The sequence below is a fragment of the Cucumis melo genome, chromosome 4 (assembly GCF_025177605.1).
Source record: "Cucumis melo cultivar AY chromosome 4, USDA_Cmelo_AY_1.0, whole genome shotgun sequence".
NCBI lineage: Eukaryota > Viridiplantae > Streptophyta > Magnoliopsida > Cucurbitales > Cucurbitaceae > Cucumis > Cucumis melo.
In genome coordinates, this window is record NC_066860.1 from 1,688,939 (window position 1) to 1,713,747 (window position 24,809).

The 24,809-nt window shown below is 35.1% G+C and overlaps 1 protein-coding gene across 5 annotated transcripts; it reads right to left on the bottom strand.

The window, feature by feature from the left end:
- Positions 1 to 249: 249 nt before the first annotated feature.
- Positions 250 to 24,790, bottom strand: LOC103503628 (uncharacterized). Of its 5 annotated transcripts, none has more exons than XM_008467883.3 (27): positions 24,297 to 24,790; positions 22,584 to 22,743; positions 22,210 to 22,302; positions 21,712 to 21,814; positions 21,257 to 21,416; positions 13,551 to 13,725; positions 12,776 to 12,916; positions 12,105 to 12,689; positions 11,388 to 12,002; positions 9,725 to 9,793; positions 8,630 to 8,737; positions 8,288 to 8,533; positions 7,330 to 7,377; positions 7,047 to 7,196; positions 6,505 to 6,669; positions 6,352 to 6,414; positions 5,312 to 5,422; positions 5,142 to 5,225; positions 5,016 to 5,063; positions 4,185 to 4,259; positions 3,841 to 3,936; positions 2,851 to 2,931; positions 2,695 to 2,766; positions 2,215 to 2,259; positions 1,557 to 1,640; positions 1,362 to 1,465; positions 250 to 995 (listed from the first exon to the last, which is right to left on the bottom strand). In XM_008467883.3, exons 1-27 carry the CDS (start codon positions 24,497 to 24,499, stop codon positions 950 to 952), a joined length of 3,930 nt encoding a protein of 1,309 aa, XP_008466105.2. In that variant the 5' UTR covers positions 24,500 to 24,790; the 3' UTR covers positions 250 to 949. The 5 variants fall into 5 exon arrangements, with proteins under 5 accessions (XP_008466105.2, XP_008466106.2, XP_008466107.2 ...); XM_008467884.3 differs by having other exon boundaries at positions 12,776 to 12,904; positions 24,297 to 24,789; XM_008467885.3 differs by having other exon boundaries at positions 22,610 to 22,743; positions 24,297 to 24,446.
- Positions 24,791 to 24,809: the final 19 nt, after the last annotated feature.

The window sequence follows — 24,809 nt, forward strand, 5'->3', positions numbered from 1 at the left end:
TTTGCAATATTCCTCCAGAAGTTCAACTCAATAAATAAATAGTGAAAATAATTTATTTTCATATTTTAACTAAATATAAAACTACAAAACAGCAATTCAACCATTCTCCCAGATCTCAGCTAAAATTTAACTATGGTTGTTTGAATTCCTTTTTCTTTTTCCTCTTTCCTCTTTTCCACTTCCAAGTTTATTTCTTTTTTAATAGAAAAGGTAGCTATAAACAATACTAATAATAATAATAGAATAAAATACTTGATTTGATAACATTCTCGTTTTTCGTTTCTAATAATCAATCATTTATATCAATTCAAACCATCGATCAAATCGATTTAACACATTTTCAAGGCTAAGCAAATCATACAAACTAATAAAAGGGTGGGAATGGGAGAAAAAATTGGGAGAGTGAAGGGTATGGTACATGGGGAGGAACCATCTTCTCCAAAATTACAATAGGTTCGTCGTATACAAAGCCACCCACATTAGAACAGACGAATCTACTAAACAAAATGTGAAAAATCTTTAAAGAATTGGATCAAACCAAAATGGAAAATAATAAGAAAAGCCATCAACATTTCTTACAAACTCCTTAATGCAGATTATGTACACCTACTCAGAATCAGCATTTCCTTCCCCTCATTTTGTGGGGATGGCTGTTAGTCAGGTTGAAAGTTGTGTTCTTTTGAGTTATCTATGGTCACAATCACCGGGTTCACCCGCTCGTTGTACTGACTGATGTCTGCGACAAACTATAGTCAAAGCAATTAAACTGTCCCAGGATGATTGATAAAGCTGACCGAGACCATCATGGAGGATAAACCGCCTCATACTCTAATGAGCTGATTAGTATCGATACTCAGGTTCTTAAGGCTTGCTGTTTTTACCACTCCGGAGTTGAAATGTGAACAAATGATTTTCGTCCTAACTTTACAAGATGAATAGGATGTGGCCGCTACAAATGCCTTTCGTTTTCAAGACCCAGAACTACAAGTGTCGGTCTGCCAAAATGCCAAGTGTTCCCAAAGTTATTAAAACAAGATTCTCCAAATAAAAGCATGTCTTGAGATATCTCTTTCAGGGGTGGAGCAAAGTCTAAAGCAAGAACTATGTGCTTAGTTTTAGTGAAAACTTGATATTACCACAATATTAAAAGGCTCTAAATAGAAACAGATGTACTATTTCAAGATTGAAATTGCAGTTTCCGCTATATTTCTTATGTCTAATATCACCCCACTGCTTCTGAAAGCCTTTGCAAAACTAATTAAAATGTAGACACAAGGAAAGAGTTGTAGGACAATATGCCAGTATAGTGACAAAACTAGCAGAAAACAGATAATATAATGTACATGATCAAGGAAATGTACCTAGAGAGAGTAGATTTTGTGCTGGGCTGGCTGGCATAAGCAGCAAGAGGACCTTTAAGGTTAACATATTTATTCAAAGCATTTTCAAGTTGTGGCGGCGGCAACTACAAAAAGGAAAATTTTATTAAGGTCCATATAGACTACCAAATATAAGAGAGAAAGATATCCATGTCAAACTGTTGACATCATAATTACCTGTAATAGTACTCGGAAGGAATGAGGCTGTGTTTGAAATGCACATTTCAAAAAACCAAACCATAATTTTGGCATCCTCCAGACCTGGATTCAAATAAAAGCAGCATGGTTATTTCAAATAGCAATAATATCCATATGAATGACTCACAAGTTAGGCTTGGTTCAATCTTGCATTAGTTAAATTGCCTCATCCTATAAGTTTATGGAAAAAGTTTTCAAGTAACATCTCTAGAATTTACATTTTATACACAATATTCTTCATAAAAATAATAAATAAATAATAATCCCTGCATTAGTCATCTGCACATGATTTACCCCTTTGATAAGCAAAGATAAAGTCTTCTGGAGAAATGAAAACTCAATTTCAACTGGAAAGGAAACTCCACAAGGATTCATACATTCATTACCAATTAAAATAAAGGATTAAGTGAATTTAGAAAGCAGATGGTGATGTTTCAGCTTAGAACAAAACTAAAAATGACAGAAAACAACGGAAAGTTTGACAAGGTAAATGTTAGAAGGCAGGACTTGCTCTAACCATTGGGGTACGGTAAATTAGATTTGGAAGAAAAAGAGTTTCAGGTGGCAGAGCTTCATTTACTTTTTATTTACCTCTCATTCATTAGATTTGGAAAACAAGAGCTGTTACGGTAGGTACCTGTCTGTTTACAAGTTTGGAAAGTATCTCCATGACAAAATCGACCTGAAAAGAAACCATGTGTTGTCCAAATAAGTAACTCGTGATGCCAATAATTAATTTTATTTCAAATGCAAAGCTCTGTACGAGATATTTGGGGAGCAAAAAGGAAAGAAGCACGAAGAACAGATACAATATCCGATAGCTACAAACATAATGAACATTCCCACCTAAAGCCAAATAAACAATAATGTCAGTGTTAGAAAACTAAACTTTGAGCACAGTTCTCAGCAGGTTCAGGCAATGGAGGAGAATGTCAATTTTAACAATAGTCACTTGCTCAATTTACATGGCTACAAATTTCCAAACCTCATTCCAACTCACTAATTACCAGAAACCCTAGATTCAGTGACTAAACAAAAACTCGATCCGCACGTACATAATAGCTCCATGACAATATTTCCCAATATCAGAAAACAGCAAAATAGATGATAAACATACCAGCGTAGGGAAAGCATCGATTGCCTGAATCACAGTTCTCATGAAGAGAAGAGGGAGTGGAGTTTGTTCAACCTGGGGAAAAAAAGAAAAAAAAGATGTTATTACATTTTCAAATTAAAATAGAGGCGATTAGTTTTACTAGACTCCTTAACATACCATCTGGCTCAAGGCTTTTGCTAAAACCTGCTGAGTGAAAACTGTACGTTGCTCAAAACAAGCCGAACAAGCATCCGTTATCTAAAAAAACAAAAAGAACACCAGCAAATTATATTAGTATTTATAGATGCAGCAAACAGGTGGAATCAAGCAACCTATTATGAACGGTTAGAAATTAGATTTCAGGTCGCATATTGCATTATCTAACCATAAGAAGATACTAGAAAAATATTTGACGTTAGCTAAAAAGTTTGTACAAGAGGTACACTTAAATACAACAGGTTACATTGGTTTAGGGGCAAGAGAGCTTAACCTCTGAAATACCTAGTGACCGCCATAATTCTATTTGATATTGTAACACAATTTTAATCCTGCTTACTTTCCAATCTCATGGTCGGTTTCCTATCCAGTGCAATAGATTCACTCATGTGACAGAATATTACACTTAGTATAATTTGAGATATCTGGTAAGAACCAAAATCACGTGTAGCAACGTTAAATCTAGCCTCACGAGAGGGGATAGAACTGTATCTTACACCAAGATAGATGTTAGGAGTCCACCACTTCTTGCATATTGTAAGCGAGAGGAGGGAATTGCACGTCAGTCTAGGAAGTCCAGTGCAGTTGGAGGAAAGCATGACAAGTGAACGGATATTGAGAAGTTATTTGTAAAATTTTGATTTGGCAGGAAAGAAGTGAAGGTTCTTGAACTCCTGGCTAATCAATTCACTGTATCTCAATCTAACTCCAAAGTACAATTTTTTTCTGTTAACTATGTGAGCACGACATCTCCAAGGATATAGAACCTTGTAATGCCATGTATAATGCAGGTGAGAGAAGGAAATTACAGGCCATTGAAGGAAGTTCAGTGCAGTTGGAGGGAAACATGATAAGTGAAGGGATATTGAGAAGTTGATTGAAATTTGAAGGATAAAACGTTTGAAATCCCATAATTAATGAACATATAATTCAGAAAGATGTCAATCATACCTTCTTTAGTGGAAGGCCATCCTTTTCAGGAATTATGTTGTGGATGGCAATCAGAACTTCAACAGGTGTTAAAGCTGGACGTGTATGTGCTGAACCCTGAAAAAAATGAAAAAGACCCATTAGCAATATTCTATTAATGTATTGTTTTTTTAAAATAATAATAATAAAAAAACACGCTCAACAAGAATTCAATTCAACTAAGTATTCAAAAGAACAAGTTGTATGATTACCCCAACATGTGCCACAAATCTGTAAATATCACAAGCTTTTCTGTTCTACTCAATTCTTTTTCGTGACAGCAAAGCAACAATAACATAAGTTAACAATCGAAGTATTCTCAGTACCTGTAATATGTAAGCCAACGCTCTCTGAAACTTCTCCAATGGAAGATCAACCAGCCGAGGAAAAACAGGTAAAACCTGGTCCCACAGAATGAAAAAAGGAGATTTAACAAAAATTTGATTGAAACTGTGCATTCTTTTTCCCTATTTTATTATTTGAATTTTGGCATGTGTCCGAATGGGAAGTGGACAATGAACTTGTGCTGCTGAAGGTTGTACGTCCGTAAATTATATCATTGTTTGGCAAAGACGATTACCATGTAAAAGAACAAAATTATAAAAATAACACTTCGCAAGAAAATGCATCAATGATATGTATGTCTTTCGCTACGGTTATTATCACTGATGCAAGGATAGAATATAAAATACTGTGATATTTGCCATTTAAAAGATTATATACATACACACATACATACATACATACATACATATATATATATATATATATATATATATATATATATATATATATATATATATATATCCCAGTATCATGGTTAGAAGAATTCAAAATTAAGATGTATTTACGAGATGAATTACACAAGTTCCAATTGTATATCAAGCTGGACGTTAATTTATATGACAAATGTTTCATGTCAAATCCGTCCCAATAATTGTACTGAATCAACCTAAAACACAACCCATAAGCTCATTCAAATGCACATTTTCTAAACCCATGTCAATGGGTCAAACAATCGACTACACATTCTACTCATCTAGAAATAGGTTCTTGTTGACCACTATAAATGAGACTACCATTAAGCATCATTATCTATACATTCTTCTCTAAAATAAAGAAGAAAAACAAAAAATACAAAGCAGAGAAAGAGAGACCTCATTTTTGGAAAGCGAGGACAACATTGGAATGAGAATTGTCACATCCTGGAGCAAATAAATGAAATCTGGATCAGAAAAGAAAATTTACACGAGGTACAACAGCAAAATAAATATTTTTCTAACCTTCAGCTTAGTTTCGTATAAATGTTTGACTGTGTCGATCAGATCAGACGAAGGTGCTGTCTCTTGAGTTAGTACCTGTAGCACCTGGCCAGAAAAAAAATCTTACCGTTCAAGGTGCAATTACAGATCGTACAACAAAAGAAAGTTCACAGAAATACATAAAGGCATACCAATGCTAAGAGATGTTCACTTCCTGGAGGTGGATCTGATATTATTCTAAGCAATTCAGAATCAGATGACCCTAGGGCCGTAATAAGATTAGGAATATGTTCGTGCACAGCCTGCATCAATTAATAAAATGATCCAGACATAATTCAGTATCATTCCTTGTAACATTTTAATTTTGATGCAAAAAATACTTTTCATTTGGCTTTTTAATAGAATTACCAAGTTTCAAAACATAAAAATAAATCCAAAATGCGGCATACAACAGAAAAGATTACCAGACGAGGTTTCAATCATTAAGAATTAATACTCTAAAGAAGTCAATTTAAAGTAGAAGCCCATAAAGAGGCAATACAATCTGTTTCCCCATAGATAAGGCAAGTGAGATCAATGAGAACTATCAACAAACAGATTCTCCGACTAGAAAAGAACAAAATAATTATCATAAATGACTGGAACTAAGAGGAAGACCTTACAATATTGTGAAAGCACCAGAAGCAGTAAGAAGTTTTTTACTGACAATCTTCCCTATCCCAGCCTCCCTCCTCACAAGCTTCGCTAAACAACATAACTTCCACCTCCTTCATCCAACCACCCCAAAAATAATAATAATAATACACACACAAACACACAAAGGAGCCTAATGTATTTCTCCTACCTTTCCCTAATAGCAGAAGGCATCTCAAACAAAATAAATGATTCAATCGATCATGATTCTTCCAACAGTGTAATCCAAGTTAACTAATCCCCTAAAAGGAAAAGAAACATTTTTTTTTCCAAAGAACAATCCTAAAAAGATACATACCAAGGATTATGACCTAAAGGCCAAAGGCTTTTGCTAATACACAATATATATGCATTAACGTGCATAAGTAGGTATATGTATGTGCATATATAATGTGTTTCGGCTTATATATTGTTATTCTTGAATGTCATAAGTATGCATTTCCCAGTTCGGGGGGTTTTATGTTATATTGAGAAAGATGTAGCTTGTAATGTGATGTTTCCTCTCAGGAAAAAAAAAAGTAGAAGAAAAGGAAAGGACCTCTTTCACTGCTCTGGGAGCCCGTCCATAAGCATCGAACACAAACCGAAGCAAACAAGGATTCTGCAAGAAAAGGACTACAATTTAATCTGGAAAGGCAATGTCAGAATTATGATCACTAAAACTAAGTAACTAACATAATAGATTCAGAACCTTCACGCATAGAGCAAAAAGAAGAGAAATATGTCTTTCAGCTTCTGAAAGTGACAAGGTTGAACTGCCATGAACTGTAGGTTGTGAACTCCTCAGTGAATCATTTTCTGAGGTTCCCGGATCTGAAACTTGAGAACCACAGACAGACGTTTCCAAACTCTCACCCTACAAAAAGGATTTTTCCATGGCAAGGGATAGCAACAATAAATTAATACATAAAATTAAACGGTATGTCCTCTTTTGTTTTCAAAAAGTTAAAAATTGTTTCATTGGGTTATCATTTAATGAAGGCAATCTGGAAAAGAAGACACCAACAAAAAACAATTTTGCATCCTTACCCCTGTTCATGGGGGTATTATATATGAGGATAAATCTATAGGAGATATCCAAGCATGAGGGTCAATTTAAAGAAAATTGGATCAATAATGCCTGACAGTCTAAAGATCCAAGTTCGAATAATGCTAATGAATTTCCTGTTTGATTCTGGTCTCCTACTCTTTAATCTTTGGAAATGGAGTGAAACAGAAGAAACAAATACAGACCTCTCCTCCAGTTCTTTGTTCAATTGATACACATGGTGAAGGCTCTACATCTGTCTGATCTACGTTGTCTACCGCAGACAGGAACATGTTCGTTGCATGTTGCTCAATCCTATCTGAAATGTAACTTAAGCGGTAGAGTTTGTTTGCCACCTAAGGAACAGGGAAAACAACAGAACCATGAAAAGTAAGCATATAAATCATAAATATAAGCAGATATTAGAATTGGAAACACAGCAAACAGATTAAACCATTCATTGGCAGGAACAAAGGTTGCATGCCTTACCAATCTAATAGCTGTTGCTCGAACCTTAACTTCCGAATGCATAGCACACTGCCATCAAATAACAATGTGAGGACTGAGAAGAATAAAATAAAAGTAAAACTCATAAATACTTCCAATGAACACAAGCATACACATCTACAGATTATACCAAATGTACCCATCCTCACGGCAAGCCAACATTCTTCCCTAATTAACTAATCGATTGTTTTAAAGTTAGTCTATGGGTTGACCTGGCATTAAGAGACACAAATGGAAAGGCAAAGACTTATGATTTTCCCTCCTGTCAAGATTTGGTGTAGCATATAAACTAGCGAACGGGCTTTTCTTACAAGTCTCCCTTCATTAATAGTTCAATATTCTAACATCCTAATTTGAATTCAAGCAAGTACATAAGAACAAATTATCAAAATGATTGTACTTGGATACAATATAGTATCTAAGGAAATAGGGTCAAGAACCGCCAATGAGAAGATGGATAATAACCTTCATGAGAGGAGAACAGCATGAATCGCCAACAAAGGCTTTAATGATTGCACGGTGATAAATAAGGTAGTGGTACAAACCAGAGGCTTGCTTAGAAAAATGGCACTAATCCAATACCTAACCAACTGAGCGTATTAAAAACCGAGGATCCTTTTGTCCTAGTCTCATAAGAAGAAATTTTTAAGAGTCTCCAAGTTGCTTCAAATTCTAAAATTTTCAAAAAAAAAAATTTATTAGCCTGGAGTTTATCTGGTTTAATCCCAAGTAACAGATTCCACTCATCATATTTCCCCAACCCAGAAGGCCAAAAATCCAACAGTTACGGTGATATCCACCCTACCTATAAAGACAACACCTGCAATAATTCACTAATATCCACCTCAATGGCACACCAAACCTTTCTCATCAGTATATCTCATTTATCATTGAGAAGGATAACACATAATGAAAACATAAATAATGCAATAACTTCTACCTTCAGAGCAATATCTAAGCAAGCTTGCCGACTATATGGACGCTTCACAATCAAATTCCAAACAGTGCCAAGGCCTTGCGTGACACGCTCAATATCAGGAGTATCCTTCCCCCGGTTGTCGGTAATATCACAAGAGCAAAGTTTATGTAGTAGTTCCAATGTAGAGTCTGGCAAAACTGGAACTTCACCAAGAAGTCTACTAAAAGATTTGTCCGAAGCTGGAAAAGCATCTAGTAACGATTTAGCCTACAATTAAATAATGCAATTACATCACTCACAAATTAAAACGAAACTGAATCAGATAAAAGGATAAAAAATGTGAATAAGAGGAAAGTGGCATACCACAACTAGAAGAAACTTCTCGTACACAGCAAAAGAAGAACTTTCCACCGAATCCAGAATATTAAGTGAATGCAGATGATATAAGACATGCAATGCTAGCTCATGCCCCTGAAAAGAACACGTCAAAATCCAATGAAGGCTCAAGACCGCCATCAGTACATATGCCTATTAAATTTATTAAGAATACTAAGAACAGATGCAGAAAAATTTAACAGAGGGTAAAAATAAAATCTCTTTTCAAATATTCTTAAAGAAAATTGCCATGTGATCAATACATGAACAACAAGATTTTTTATATATAAGAAAAAAATTCATTAATGTATGAAAATACAAAAAGAAGAGGAAAGAGAGATCACCAAAGGAGTTACAATAAGCATCTCCAATTTCCATAAGAGGGGAAATAGAATAAAAGGAGAAGAGAATTCAAATTACACCAAGAAAAGACAACATAAAGGATATTATCAAGAAAAACAGATCCGAAAGTCCTATAAACAACATGATCTTGTTGGTTTCAAAGAACAATCTACTATTACAATACTCAGAGTATGGACACATAAGCCAATATAAGCAAAAGGAATTTGGAAGAGAGAGAAACAACTTACAGTACTCTAGCTGGCATGAGGGAGAATACATACATGCAAACATGCATATATAATATTATGAATTTGGAAGAGAGGAAAACAACTTACAATATTCTAGCTGGCCAAATTTTCAATTAAAGAACCATCAACAATGGAAGAAGGGAATATATGTAATAAAATCATTGTGCTCCTTGCAACAAGATGATAACAACCAATCAAGAAAGTCAATAAATGAACATTTTACACATACATTGGATAGTCACGTCTTAATCAACAATCTTCTCTGATGTGACCATTATGCAGAAAGAATTCTCAGAAGTAACGCATGCACTTTCAAATAACAGACTACCAGAAAAAATTATATATATATATATATATATATATATACTATCAACGATTGAGTGCCATATATGCCTATGAACGAGCTGAGATTGACCGATCAAACTAAACTCTTCCTTCAGTAAATTTCATGAAGCCTCATTCAATGCTGAATAACACAACACTCAGGAAATACCTTTTGTTGTTGGTAGTCAATAGCAACTTGCTTTTCCAACATTCGAACAATATCATCATCAGCATCAACCTATGATGAGAGGAAAAGAAGACGATTTTTAATTGCACAAGATATCAAAAAACAATAGACTTGTAGATCCAAATAAAGAAGTCTGAGTACATAAGATAGGTTAAACCCTACATCTAGTCTTTCCCCAACGAAATGAACAACCATGCACTTGTACAGTTACAGCATACACGCTATTTGGACCTCCAGTGGGCCAAAGAAATAAAAGAACAGAACAATAGTGATATGTATGACTTGGCAACACATGTGCAGCATTTCAGCTAACATGATCATGAAATTCCAATCAAAAGCCAAAGAAATATTAAAGTTTGACAGATTGTTTCTGTGGCAACTTTTAATAAATGCTAGATTCAATCAACAAAAATTATCAATGCAGCCAGAGAACAATCCTCAAAACACAGATCAGATATCACATTTGCATTCATGAAACATCACTGAAGTTCATGATATCTATCAACCAAGGACTACATAAGCTAATAGATTCGCTATATTTTATTGTCTGTCAAACATACTTGTTTCAATGAGAAAAACTATGAATCCCTAGTCCAAAAGAATGGGAATGTCATATAAGAATCTGCAACTCATTCCTATTGCCTTTCAAACATATAGTAAAAGCCAAAGATTCAAAACAGTAAAGTACTGCTTTCTATAATTGGATGGACAAATAAATTGTACAAAAGTAATATTGTAATTGGCAGAGATAATCATTACAACATGAAGTATATGTGACATATCCTTTCCACTAAGAGCAAAATGCATGAAAAATGTAAATATAATGTAAACCGTCATGAACAAATACATAGACTTCAGAAAAATATACAAAATTATACAGCAGCCTCTACGCTCATATCACATGTAACAAAAATCTTCTTTCATTCAATTTTCAAGTAATATTATGCAACTCCAAGACATGCGTTGAAATCTAATCACCAAAGTTTAAATCCATTAAATTGCTTGGCTCCAAGTTGATTAAGACTTAGACAAAAACTACTGTGGCCTAAAGTCATAGAGATAGCAGACGAATACAAAAGTTAACATTGAATAAATTCCTTGATTTCATGATCCCTCGTGCACACAAATTATAAAGTAACACTGTACAAATGTGGCACAGCAAATTGATCCCTTGTTCTTGCTTTTTCCTTTTCATGAACCTTAAAATGAAGTATGTCTGTCAAACTCAGGTATACAGATCCCTCCCTCAAACTGTCAACCTTTATTGTGGAAGTGCAAACACACAAAGGCAAGTATTGAAAGGAAAAACCAAGTTGCTCGAGTACGATTAGGGTTACTTTTAGTACAGAAAGCAAAAGGAAGAATCTAACAGAACTTGTATGATTATAGATAAACAATAGAGTATATTACACTTTGAGCCTCTTTGGCTTCCTTGAAAAAAAACTTGAAGAATACATCTTCCTTACTAGTTACTTATATTCACACTTATAGCTGATTGAAAAGCTGTTATTTGCCTGTACAATGTGGCTGAACTTCAATTCCGCACACTTCCTTGTACAGTAAAATTTTGACTGTAATGAAAGATCTGTCTAGTTAAAGAGCAAAGGCGTAAAATAATAAATAAACAATCAGACATTGCCCCCACCTGAGCAACCAATCGAGCAATTATTGCCAAGCGTATCTGATGGCAGTCTGCCCCATTAAAATTCTTGCATGAATCAAATATCTTTTCAGCTGCCAAATTTCTTACAGTTATTTGCTGTTCTGAAGTCAAGTCAACGTATGGGGGAAGCGAAGGCAACTCCTCACAGGTATCTTCAGATGCAGCTGCACTTGTAACTGATGGAGAAAACTGATTGTATTCCACACAAGACGATGCATCGTCCCCCTTAGTTGCTAAGTCATCAAACAAACTAACTGCAACTAAACCATCATCAGCTTTTCCAACAGCTGTAGGCGTGGGATCCAGAGGGGCATGAATCTCTAATATAGTGTCAATTTTCTCAGCTCTATCAGGAGATCTTGATTTGGGGGTTGATTGATCTGTTCCAAACACTAATGGAGACTCTATAATCTTTTCTTCAACTTTCGTTTTTGATACAAGAGATGCTGAGGAATTCTCAATCGTCACAGAAACAGGAACCGAAGCAGATTTTCCCAAAGATATGGAGCCATCAACATCAGATGTATTTGAACTTGCCTCTTCCACACTAGAAGCAGAAGATACTCCTCCACGACGAGGATCAAGGCGGCGGGGATCCTGCAAGAGTGAGTAAAACAAACCAATGTATTTAGAGGCGAAGTGGTGACCTAACAGGGCAGAGACACAAGTTAATACACATCTATAGCTGGCTACATTTACCCTTCTGGGATCACGTTTAGAATCAACAGGGAGACTATTGACAGTAGCCTCAGCAAAAGTTGAACCAGCTGACATAGCCAAAGAAGAAGGAATTTGTGCAGGAGCAACTGAAGTTTGCACCGAACTCAATGGGGCTGATGGTGCCAGAACCTGCACATGACTACTTCCTTGACGAGTTACAGGCAAGTCTCCAGGCCAAGTCAAAGGAGGTGAGACTTTGGGCAAGTTCCTCATGTTAGTTATGACAATATCAGCCAACAAGTCAGGATGAATATTTGAAATCAGAATTCCAAGCGACTCTGCACCTCGCTCCCCTTCAGCAAGTAAGGCGCCAATCATTGCAATCATCTGCTCTGCAGGAGTCAATTCAGCATCTAACTTAGAAACATCATGGGATGTTCCATTAGAGACGGCATTCTGAAGAGAACCATCTTTTTGAGCTGTGGAAATTGGGTGAACGTCTGGACCAAACCGAAATTGCTTGGAAACCTCACGGCCATTGGAAAGTTCTTCATCATCCAGAACCCTAGATCTTTTTCTTGTCAGATCAGCTGATGCATTTAGCTGATTTGATGATTGGTCATCCTGGTTGAGAAAAGAAAAAGTGAAGCAGTTAGAGAAATGTATCGCAACAAAGAGTATGATCATTTCAACAATCGACCAATAATTACCTTGCCCAGCCAAGCATCACGTGCAGCTCGATCAGCAGCTTTCACCATTTTGTCCACTTGCCTGATCACTTGATCCGCAGCATCTCCAGCATTTATACCTCTTAAAGCCTTTAGCAATCTATCTCTTGACTGAAAACCAAGCTATCAGAAAAGTGAATATGGGCATTCAAACATTAAAACATTTACCAAAAATTTCAGCAGCTATAGCCATTCCAATTTTCACTGAGAAACTATGACATCAGAACATCGTATTTCCAACTTCCTATGTTGAAGGTCAATCTCACAAAAAAATTTCTATGAGCTTATCAACATTACCCCTCCACCCCCCACCCCCAAACACCCGACTATTCCAATAAGGAGTTAACAAATGTACTATCAGATTGATATAAAATTAACAAATTCAACTACGGATAGAAACAAATGAGACGCTTTCAGTTAGTTTCACTAATTATAGAGGTTCCACAATCAATGGATACAGAAAATTGTCATGCCACGTCAAGATACCTCACTGGGATGACTAAAAATAAAATGAACTATACAGTTTCAACTTGAAGTCATAAATTTATGAAGTTGCATTCTACTCTGAACTTGAGTTTCATCGCAAACTTAGCAAAAAGCAAAGCAAGTGTAATGGATCCTAATATAATTATGATATGGTGACTTCACGTTGTAATTCCCGAGAGCACAGCCAGGTAAAAATCAACATGAAGAAAACTAAAAGATAATGCATACTTGAATGCATATTATACGTGATAATATGATAGTATGAACTCACCTCTACAAAAGCTGGATGCATGCACCTTAGGAATCCCAAAAGGGCAGATCTTATAGAATACTGAATGCTGGCAGCATGACGCCCTTTTGTCATCTCAAAACTTGGAACAAAATCCAGCAGTGCCGAGAGAATGTTGCCATAATGAATTGGTCTTTTCCTTGCTATAGTTGCTAAACTGTCAAAGCAGAAGAGCAATTGATTTGAAAGAGGAAGACAAATTGCATATATCAAAAGTTGCGGCAATAAAAGGAAGTTTAAACAAACAATTCAAGATGGAAAAGAAAAACAGTAAACAAAGTGAAATGCAAGAATTGGTATGTAAATATCAACTGTAGAAAAAATTTTAATGATCCATACACAAAACCCTTCCAATTGAAATGAGATTAAAAAGGAAACAGACACATGAATTCAACTATAATTAAATAAATATATCTGACACGTGAAACAACTTAACATAACTCTGAAAAATACAAGAAAGCTCCAGTGCACAGTTAAACTATGCAACCAGCAACGAGATAAAGGTAAAAAAAGAAGAAAAATATTGACCACGTCTTCAAAACAATTCCTAACATAGAATAACTCTAAGCGGGGAAGTTTAAGAACCCCAACAATGTTTGAATAAAGCCTATTTCGTGATGCACAAGACAAAGGAGTTCCATCCATATGCCACCGAACTAACAGTCAAACAACAGACAAAGGATGTCACCAATATTCCAACTTCTCACATACAATATGCTGAAAAGCATATGTGGATTGATAGATTTGCGAGAGTTATTTGGGATCTGCCTGTTGTAACTTAAGTTGAGTAAACTGGCTCCCACCTTTATCATTTATTTTTTTAACAAAGGCAAGCAAATGGAATGTGTTTCCATAGATTGTCTTAGCTCTGGGGCATTCAGTAAGTAACTTAAATGGACAACATTTGATCTTGTCAAACATTTCAATGATGTCGTAGAGTATAATCATTTTAGCTTTAACTTGTTACAAAATAATGTCAAAAGGCAAGAGCACCGCACAAACATTATTTCCAGAAAAGATAACAACCCTAGGAAGGGAAAAAAAGGAATATCAGAGGTCATAACAAAGAACAAGAGAAAAAAATTAGAATTCAGTATGCCATTGAGTCTGAGATTTAAAGAAAAACAATTTATAATTGAACTATCCAATGTATAAACAGTTATCAGATCAAAAATAACATAATTTTCAATTAAATAATCCACATGTTTCTCAGTCAGCAAAGCAGTTTCGTGTTGATCACTCAAGAAACCCAGCACAAAATCAACTATTGCATGAGAGGACCTCCAGAATTCTAGAACTACAAATTAGATAAAGGAACTAATGAATTCAGATCAAAAAGTGAAGTTTCCGAACACTATGACGGAATCTTTAGGACATCGAGGTAATAGAATCAAAAACCACAATCCCAATTACCAACAACAAAGGCCAGCAATTTCGTAGCTACATAATTCTTAAATGAATTGGAACAGCAAAGCCATGTGTCACATGTCAAGTAATACATCCAAACAGCTCCTTCAAGAAGAGGTTCTTTTCATAATTACTAACCAAAACTGTGTTTATTTAAGAAGGAAAGAAAACTTCCCTTAATAGAAATGAGGATTTCTCAATAAAACATGAAGGATCAAAGCAACAGTATTCATCAATTAACACTTGGAGAAAAAACAACATTTTGTATTCATATTCACGCCTAAAACATGTACTCAAAATCATTCAGTTATTAATAAGCTATCATATTATTTGCTAATAAACCTTCCCATGTGACAAAACAGAACCGTTTTTCTTAGGCATTATTACCTCCTGTCTGATTTTAGTAAGAAAAATGATCTAGATGACCTAGCAGTAAATCCATGCCCTCAAACGATTAAGAACATGCTAAACCCTTTTCTTTCACTCCCGCTTCGAATTAAAATAATATGTATGTACACTGTCTATGATCCTTTCTTTCTTGATCGTGATATTCCACATATAACAGTTAATTTCAACTCAGAACGAATAAAGCATTTCAGACTTTCACAGTTCTGAAATGCATTAGCAGGTTAAAGAAATTTCACATTCAATCTTTGCCTACTTTGACATAACTCCAGATCAAATAACAACCACAATGGGATTAGATCAGCAACTTGATTAAACCATGGTATTGAAAACACTTCTAAGTAACAGAAGATCACAGGCAAGCAGTATAAAAGCGTATTACTAAAGGCTCACATATGAAACCAGGAACATCCAGAGGCAATCAACAGGTTTTTAAAAGCCTTTTGATAAAAATGCAGCATCAACGAGAACATGATCACCATGAAATAAACATCAGAACCAGAGCATTGAACATAAACAACACATCACTTTTCCACAGCAACTAATGATACAGTTTTAGAATCCATAAAAATACAGCACCAGAAGATTAATTTTAACTTTATAATCTGAATTACATACACCAACAAACTTCCATCCTAACAAACATAACTGCAGGTTAACCTGACCTAAAAGACGGAGAGCTTCAACATTCAAGTATTAGAAAGATCAGCAGGATTTCTTCATTCATTTTCTCAAATGGAACCTTGTTTACTGTTTGAAAAATAAGTTAATCCCATATTACAAATGTTTGATTTCTAAGTTGACTACGATGATTTTGCTCAACAGTATAAGGCATCAATCAATGCTTATTAAATTTTCCAGGAACCGTTTGATATCCAACTTGTAGATTCAGTCAAGGATCATAAATCCAAAAACCAATCAACCGATATATGCAACATAATTCCATTCCTGCTTCTCAGCTGATAGAAACTAACAATTTTCAACCCAGAGATGGCAATATTACAAGCATAAATAAATAGCCTAGGTAAGAACACAAAAGGCATGGATCAGATTATCAAAATTTGTTAAACTCCAGTTCGACACTTGAAAAATAGTAGGAAAAGCATAACAAGCCAAAACCAGAAAAGACTTTCACCATTACAAAAACAGTGCAAAATATGGTAAGGTTTCTCCAAAAATCAGTTAAGATTTTTCTAACACCTTTAAGATCGAAACACCAACCTTCCTACAAACAAGTTTTTTTTATTTCCATATCCAACAAGAACGAGAAAAAATCAATTTTCATGTATGGATCTCAAGTAAAATGACAAGCAGAAGTTCCAAATGACTTTAAGTGCACATCCAGGAAGCCATTTATCCACTACTCCTCTCTCCACATCTACTTTCTATACAACTTATGTTACCTACTTATATTACATTTTTGGAGCCTCGACGCATTTAGTGATTCGGGAAAAGACTATGGCCTGACATATGCAATTTCAAGAGGAATAACTATTAAGAGCCTTTAGACTGGTAGCAGAAAGTAACTGATCGTTAAGTAAAACGTGAAAGAAAAATAATATCTGCAACGATCAAGTTCTTATAGATATTAATGAAATTTGACAAAAAGAAAATTTATGATAAAGAATAGATTAGTTAAATTAATTTCCCATCACATAAAACCAAAATCTTGAATGCTATACAACCAGCCAGTATCAAGACTCAACTTCACTCATTTAATGGATGAAACCAAACCTAAGCTGACCATCACCATCTGCAAGATCATTAACGATCTCTAAGTTATGGTTGCAACTGCTGTTTTAGATTACTTAAAAAGCTGAACCACAAAAGTCAAAGTAATGTGGTTAAATGAAAAGTTAAGCCCTCAGAAACTGGATTGTTGCTATTGCAAGTTATGCAAGCTAAGTCCTTGATATACTATATCGCGATAGAATAATTTAAAACGATCAAATTTTGCATTGAACTAGTTAAATACCTAAGAAGTGCATTGTTTTTTCAATAAGAGCATCCATATAGTGGTTTGGTAAGCAAAATAGCGGAACAGAACAAATCTTAATTATTACAAGAGAACCATATAAGGTATGAGTAAGCAGATGTACATAACAAATGCAAGTTAAGCAAAACTTCAAACCATAAAGAGCCAAGAAAAGAGGCATAAATAAGATAAAGAACAAAAGTGGAAAACAACAAATTGCTAAAACATCAGAAAACGCAGGTTAAAATGAAATATTTTATTATCTCAAATAAAATGAGCATTGCTGTCAATATCAAAGTATACACTTCCAAGTAATTGCTATAATTCACTGAATGCACATAGAGCATAAGAAACTGCGGTAGATAGTTTCTTTAACAGTTTACAATGTATAAACTGCACTGATTCACCTTCCGTCCCATTCACATAAGGTAGTCATTGTACCAGTTATCCACTCCTATCCCTGGCCATTGGTGCTCCAAAGTACCCAAATAATTTTGCAGTCTAACACCGTCTAGCATTGCTACTCCATTTTCTGAATCATCAATGAAGTATTATCCAATGCCATTATGCCACTAAATCCTCATAATTGAGCTTGTCAGCGTGCAGCACTGAACGTCACAAACAAGCAGCTGAACTTGTTCAATACCTGACCCAGGCTTCATATGTCCCTTCATAATTTTCAAGACAGTAATGACAAGGACAAAATAAAGGTTACTGCCAAGTGCTAAAGTTTTAAGGGCCCCAGGAGTCAGACACAATATGTGGCATGTGGATTAAGAACATAGTTATATATAGTTATATTACATATTACCCCCAAATATTCAGGTCATAGAGGTAAAGAAAAGAGAGTACAGGCAATCATTAAACCAAAACTAACTTAAGGAGCAAGCCAAAATGACATTCACAATACATCAATAATAGTCGTCATGGAAAAGTTTGAATCACGATATTGTTCCCCATACACATGCTGAATTCCTCTAAACCTCACTGGAATTCTATGTGCAACAATGCAAGCAGTTCCACAAGGAGCTTTTTCTTTCCAATGTTTTTCTTTAATCCACTGATCCTTTTGAGTCAATGGCATATAGGTGTTCAATTCTTTAAACCACATTCATATGAAAAGTAAAAAAAGAAGAACAACAACACAAAATAAAAACCCTCTCAGTATCTCCAACCATAATTGCATAAAAATAGTTAGTGAACGTTTGAATAAAATTTAATGTTTCTCTTCTCCATTATTCACCTTTCGGATGGAAAGGGTTCAGAATTTAAAATTGCCAGCTCTCATGCAGCTTCTACAAGGTGACACTTTTGAGAAGAAAATATGAAGTTCAATCAGTAGCAGTAACATTGTCCAAAATTTTGGAACATGATTAGAGAAAAACAAAATATCCAAAGATGAAAGAGCTCTGAGTATTTAGGAAGCACGCCAATAAGACTAAAAGAGAAAACTAAGGGTTTTAGGGCTTGTATTGGTTCTTGACATTTTTGAGGTTGGTGATTTCATACTCTCTTCTGTAAGTTGTTGCAATTATCATTGTAATAGTCAATGAAATCATGGAATTTTCAACAAGAATCTTACTCGATCATATCGATTTGATTCAGCTCATTTGAAGCCCTTTTCTTTGTATGCAATCCTCAACACCTTTTTTGGACAATCATATCCAAGGACCAAGATTTGTGTCTCGTCATGCTTTCATCTTTCCACTGTAATCCTTTTTGTTTTCTTATTACTCACACCCATGAGTTCCTTGGCATTCATATCTCTGGATTCATGGTGACTGATGTTTGGTGTAAGAAGGGACAATGGCCAGCTTCTTATCTTGGCCTTCACCTTGGTGTCAACTCTAAATCGATGATTTTCTGGAAACCAATTATTCAGAAGTTCCAACAAAAACTCCATAACTTGAGCAGGATGCTTTATGGAGTCAGCTCATTGTGGCTACGTACTACTGTCCCTCATGTTTGGCCGACTATTGTTAGAAGGTCGTCAAAGTCCCCGTGGAGCTCCATCTGCCATACAGCTGACCTTGTATTTTCTAGGACTCAACATTGCCTTGGTACGGGTGACACTATCTCTTTTTGGAAAGATCGATGGCATGATTGTGGTATTTTCTCTGTGATTTTTCCTGTTTGTTTCATCTTTCTTGTACTCCTGATATTTCTGTTGCTGAAACGTGTGCTGTGCTAATTATGAGACTTGGGACTTGCACTTTAGACGTAATTTTACTAATCATGAAATTGTGGAATGAGTATCTTTGTCTACTATTTTGTCTTCTAGCAGATTTCGTATGGTGCCTGATTCTTAGGGATGGATTATTGACTCCCCATCTATGTTTACTACGAAATCTATGATTGATGACTTGAAAGGTGCTCTCGAGCTTTCTGAAAGGAAATTTATTCTATTATTTGGATGGATCACTTCCCAAAGAAAATTAAAGTTTTTCTTTGGTAGCTTAGTCATAAAGCTATAAACACTGTCGATCATCTCTAGCGTCGTATGCCTTATATGTCTCTTTCTCCTTCTTGGTGTATTATGTGTTGTGCCAGTGTTGAATCCCCTGCCCATCTTTTTATTCATAGTCCTTTTGCTCCACAGTTTTGGGATCTCATTTTGGAGGCTTTTGGTTGGCCTATTGCTTTGTCCAATGAAATGTCAGACATCCTCGAGTCTGCCCGTTTATTAGTTGCAAGAAGGTTATTTGGCTGGCTATTTTTCAGGCTTTCTTTTGGACTTTATGGGGCAAGCGTATCTTTTTCAAGACTTTTTCATCTTTTAATTCTTTTTTGACATGGTATTGTCCACGGCTTTTTATTGGTGCCAAATTGAGCACCCTTTTAAGAACTTTAGCTTATTGGTCTTAGATTCCAATTGGCGCTCATTTTGTAATCCTTTAGGTACTTGGGGTTTCCCCTTATTTCATTTTATCAATGAAATGTTTGTTTCTTATCAAAAAAAAAAATTTACTCACTCAACTGAGGAGTTTGTAACTTTTGAGTATCGGTCTCTTTTCATTTCATCCATTATAATTTGTGTATCTTGTTTAATAATAATTTTTTATTAACAAATCAATAATTTTACATGTTTTCATTTTTTATTGAAAAACATTGTTATAAAAAAATTGTCCTTTGTTTCAAAATCCAACTTATACGTCCCAATATTATCTCTCTAAGATATACAAAAAAAATATTGCCCAACAAGAAGAAAACAAGTTGAATAATATTGTTGACAGTACAAATAATAAGCAACATACAGAAAGCAAACAAAATAATAAAAGCAATATATGCAACTTTCTTAATACTCTATATACTGTTATGTATCAGTATCATATCAACATCATGACAGTGCCGGAAAGAAGGATACAAAGATCCAACAAAAATGTGATAAACTAGAAATAACAAGAAGTCTATACCACTAACATCAAATAATTAAAAATAAGAATGTAGTGGTACATATCAGCAAGAGCAGAACATTTCAGATAGCACATGAAAATGACTCAAACAATACACTAATTTAGAAATTTCATTAAATAATGCACACAGAAAATACATAAACATGTTTAATATTTGATAAACACAAAAATAAATGAAGATTAGAGAACGCTCAAACAGAACATACTGTACTTGACAATGTCACAAATTGACGCTACAAAACAAAATTGAAATGGGGAAAGACTCCAACACAGACGTCAGCGTCGTATTGTGATCTTTTTTCTTATCATTGCCTTCTTTCACATAACTATCAACGGCAGTACATTAACAACAAAATGACAGGAAACACAGCAACTTGCAATATACAGATTATAAAAAATTAAGAGGAAATACTTATATTAGAAACGGAAAACTGCCATCAACTAATAAAATGACCAAATATGTGAGAAACAGAGAGGAAGATAATCACCTACTGACAACTGTTACTGTATATGTACCAGGAACAGAACTGGTCTGCAACAAATTCAACAGAATACCAAGCATCCTATTAGCTTCCGACATTAGCCCAACTGGATCCAAAATAGGAAACCCACCAGCTAGCCATGAAATGTTAAAAACATCCCTATTTCCTGTTTACAGGCAGGATCATGTTAAATTTCAAATAAACAAACTTCCAGAAAAAAGATGCAAACATATATTAACCTTTAACCTAAACAACTAAAAAAAGGAGGAACATTACAATGTGAAGCACAAACAACTTAAAAGCAGGCATATGTTTGTGCTGTCTGAATGTAATACCTTCTGAGATAGCTTTTTGTGGATCCTTTGTATTGAATGTAAAAGGTAGAAACTAAAAATTTCTTATAATGTGAAGCACATATAACTTGAAAGCAGGCATGCGTTTGTGCTGTCTAAATGTAATACCTTCTGAGATAGCTTTTTGTGGATCATTTGTGTCAGATGTAAAAAGTAGAACATACGTTTCCAAAAATTTCAGAGCCAGCAACCTCTTCCCAACAGATCCAGGCTACAATATGACATATAAAGGGAACCGAGTCAAAAGCACACAACATTGACCAAAAGCTTTTTTAATATCAGAAATAAGCAAAGCAATAAATTAACAAACGTATGATAAAATTTTGTACAAAAAATTCTTATTAAAACATACATTAAGATTTTGACCATACACAACACAAACATACATGGAGACAAAGAGAGAAGAAGAAAGCGAAGAAAAAATATAAAAAGAATAGTAATAATAATTTAATAATTTAAAAAAAGGCAACCATGTTATCCTTTTTCCAGTAAAATAAATAAATAGACAATTAGTTCAAGAGAAGAGAAAAACGAAAGAGAGGTCCACATTTAAAAATAAAAACAATCGCAGACAGTTTCAAGGACCAGGGTTACGCATTTAAATACCTCTAAAGCAATTGCTAAAACCTCATCTTTAAATTTCAACATTCTCATCCACAGTTCTTCCAGCCATCTTTCAATTTTACCTCGCCGATGCCACTGTGAAATTCTAGAGTTAGCATCTAATTCATAATGATACAAATTAAGTTTCAAGTGGATATATTTAAAACATCTTTATACTGATGATATTCATCATAGACAAGAATAACAATACATAAATATATAATATAACAGTTGATTGACCTTCTCAAACCACGTCAGCCGTCAGGCAAGCAATGTGAAGATAAAAATAAACATAAATCAGAAGGAAAAAGGTGTTCAATAAGCCCAATATTTCAAAATTTTCTTCCACTTTACACAATGAAAGCAAAAGGAGAAACCTGTAATGCCATCTCTCTTAAAGTACCACAAAATAATTTTTGGCCACTAATAATTGATTGTCCCGCAACGATTGATTCTCCATCCTTTAAAGATGCCAATAAAACCGACATTAACAGAGGAGAATGTTCCATGGCTCTTAATCCAATGTCTTCAATCACCCTGTGGATTGTGTAAAGTAGAAGCAAATAAGGTATAAATAACTAAAGAAAGTTTTATCCAGCAGCTAGCATACTTAAGAAGAAAAGTGGAAGAACTTGAGGTATAAAAAGCAGCCCAGTGGACAATATATGCGGTTGTTCTAATGCTCTAAAATGCATGCATAATTGTATGAGTAAAATGGAAGTTATTTCACCGGGTACATTAACTGGTCAAAGATATATGCAGACATAAACGTGTATGTGTGTATGTGTGTATGTGTGTATGTGTGTATGTGTGTGAGTTTGTGAGTGTAGATATGTATATGTATATATCTAAAAAGTGAGCTCCCATCAAGAAAAAAGAAAGCGTACAAAAATAAGCAAAAGGGTCCTCAAAAGAACAACCAAAAAAATAAACCACAAAGCTAGCTGTTAAAAAAAGTTTCAATCCAACATGATAGGACTTAGAAACCAACGCCTAAAGAGAAGCATTAGACCTAGCACTCAACCAAATTTCTTCCTAAGAACACTCCAAATCTCCAAAATTCTAGTGTTCCTCCCCAGCCAAAGAGACAAGAGACTTATACCAACATCAATTTCAAACAGAAATGAAGTAAGATACAGCTCTAATAACAAATTTACACGTGCTAAAAGTCCACAACCTATATGAGGTACACTGATTGCACATCAAGAAGAAGCAAAAATGAATCCAGAAGAAACTAACCAACTATCCCATTCTATTTCTAGTATGGAAAAAAAAAACAGCACATGTCGTCAAATAGATAACTGAGGGAATGACAATAAGTCTCCCAATCAACAATAACCGACAGAGTACCAGCCAAAAACTGTCAATACGTGTGAGATGGGAAGAATTTTAAGGTTCTCCCAGGGTTCACAGACATATCAGCCCTTGCCTCGAAAAGACAAACATTTCTCTCCAGCTAAATTTCTTAAATAGATAAAACTTTTCTTGGTCTCTTGGGAGGAGCTCTATAAATAAACCAGAACAAGGACGAAGTCCCCTTTGGAGCACAGAATTTAAGTTCAAATTGTTCCGGCAACAAAAACAACTTTTACTACGATATGAGATCCTAATTTTAAACACCTCCAATATTATTTTCTCCCCAATTTAAATAAACATACACAGGTTGGAACAAATGCTAATATTCAAAAACATGCAAAATGAGGAATGTTGAGAGTAACTTGACAGTGATAAATTTGTCCCAAACAAGCTTAAGCTTTTAAGTCTAGTGACCATAGCTTAATATCATTGATCCAAAATTGATGCCGTAAATAAATACACTACCTACCAAGTAATTCGAACGAGCACTACTTGTAAGAAACAAAAATAAAAATCAAGGAAACCAATGTTCATGCAGAAAATGCAGTGTATACGATACAAAAGTGCAAAGTGGGAAATAGTTATCACCAAACACATCGTATTGCCTCCGTTGTACACCAACGTGGAACTCATACTATGATCTCACTTTCATGTAGAAACGTGGGAAATGCCATAACAACCGGAAACGATCCAAAATACACACAACGAGGGGGAAATTAGGGTTTGGAACTCACTCAATTAACAATTTACGTAGTAAGCTCTCGGGGGAGGACTGAAGCTCAACCAAGTAGGAGTAGAGCTCTGCTGCGAAAGAAGGCTCGATGGCCAGTATAATATCCTTAACCTGATTCAAAGATGAAATCTTCACCGTTAAATCGCCGTGGTTGTTAGCGGCGGCGAGGAGAGAGAGTGCTCTTTCTCTGAGAACTCCTGCCATAGTAGACCTAAAGGAAGAAAGTGGTAGTGAAACAAGGAATGGTGAGGAGGGTGAGAATTGAGGAAGTGGTTAGGGCTTTGAAGGAACGGGGAATTTTATTTCCGGGAAGGGAAACAACAGGGGAGAACACAGCCGGAGCGGTGTGGTTGTGAGAAAATTTAAGCAAGCAGATGAGACGACGGCCTGGCGCCGAGGACAGGCATATGAATATCACGTGGCTATGGCTATGGGAAATTGAACGTAGGCCCTTTCTCATTCTTATACCAATCTTCATTTTTCTATTTTCTAGGGTTTCTTTTCTTTCTTTTTT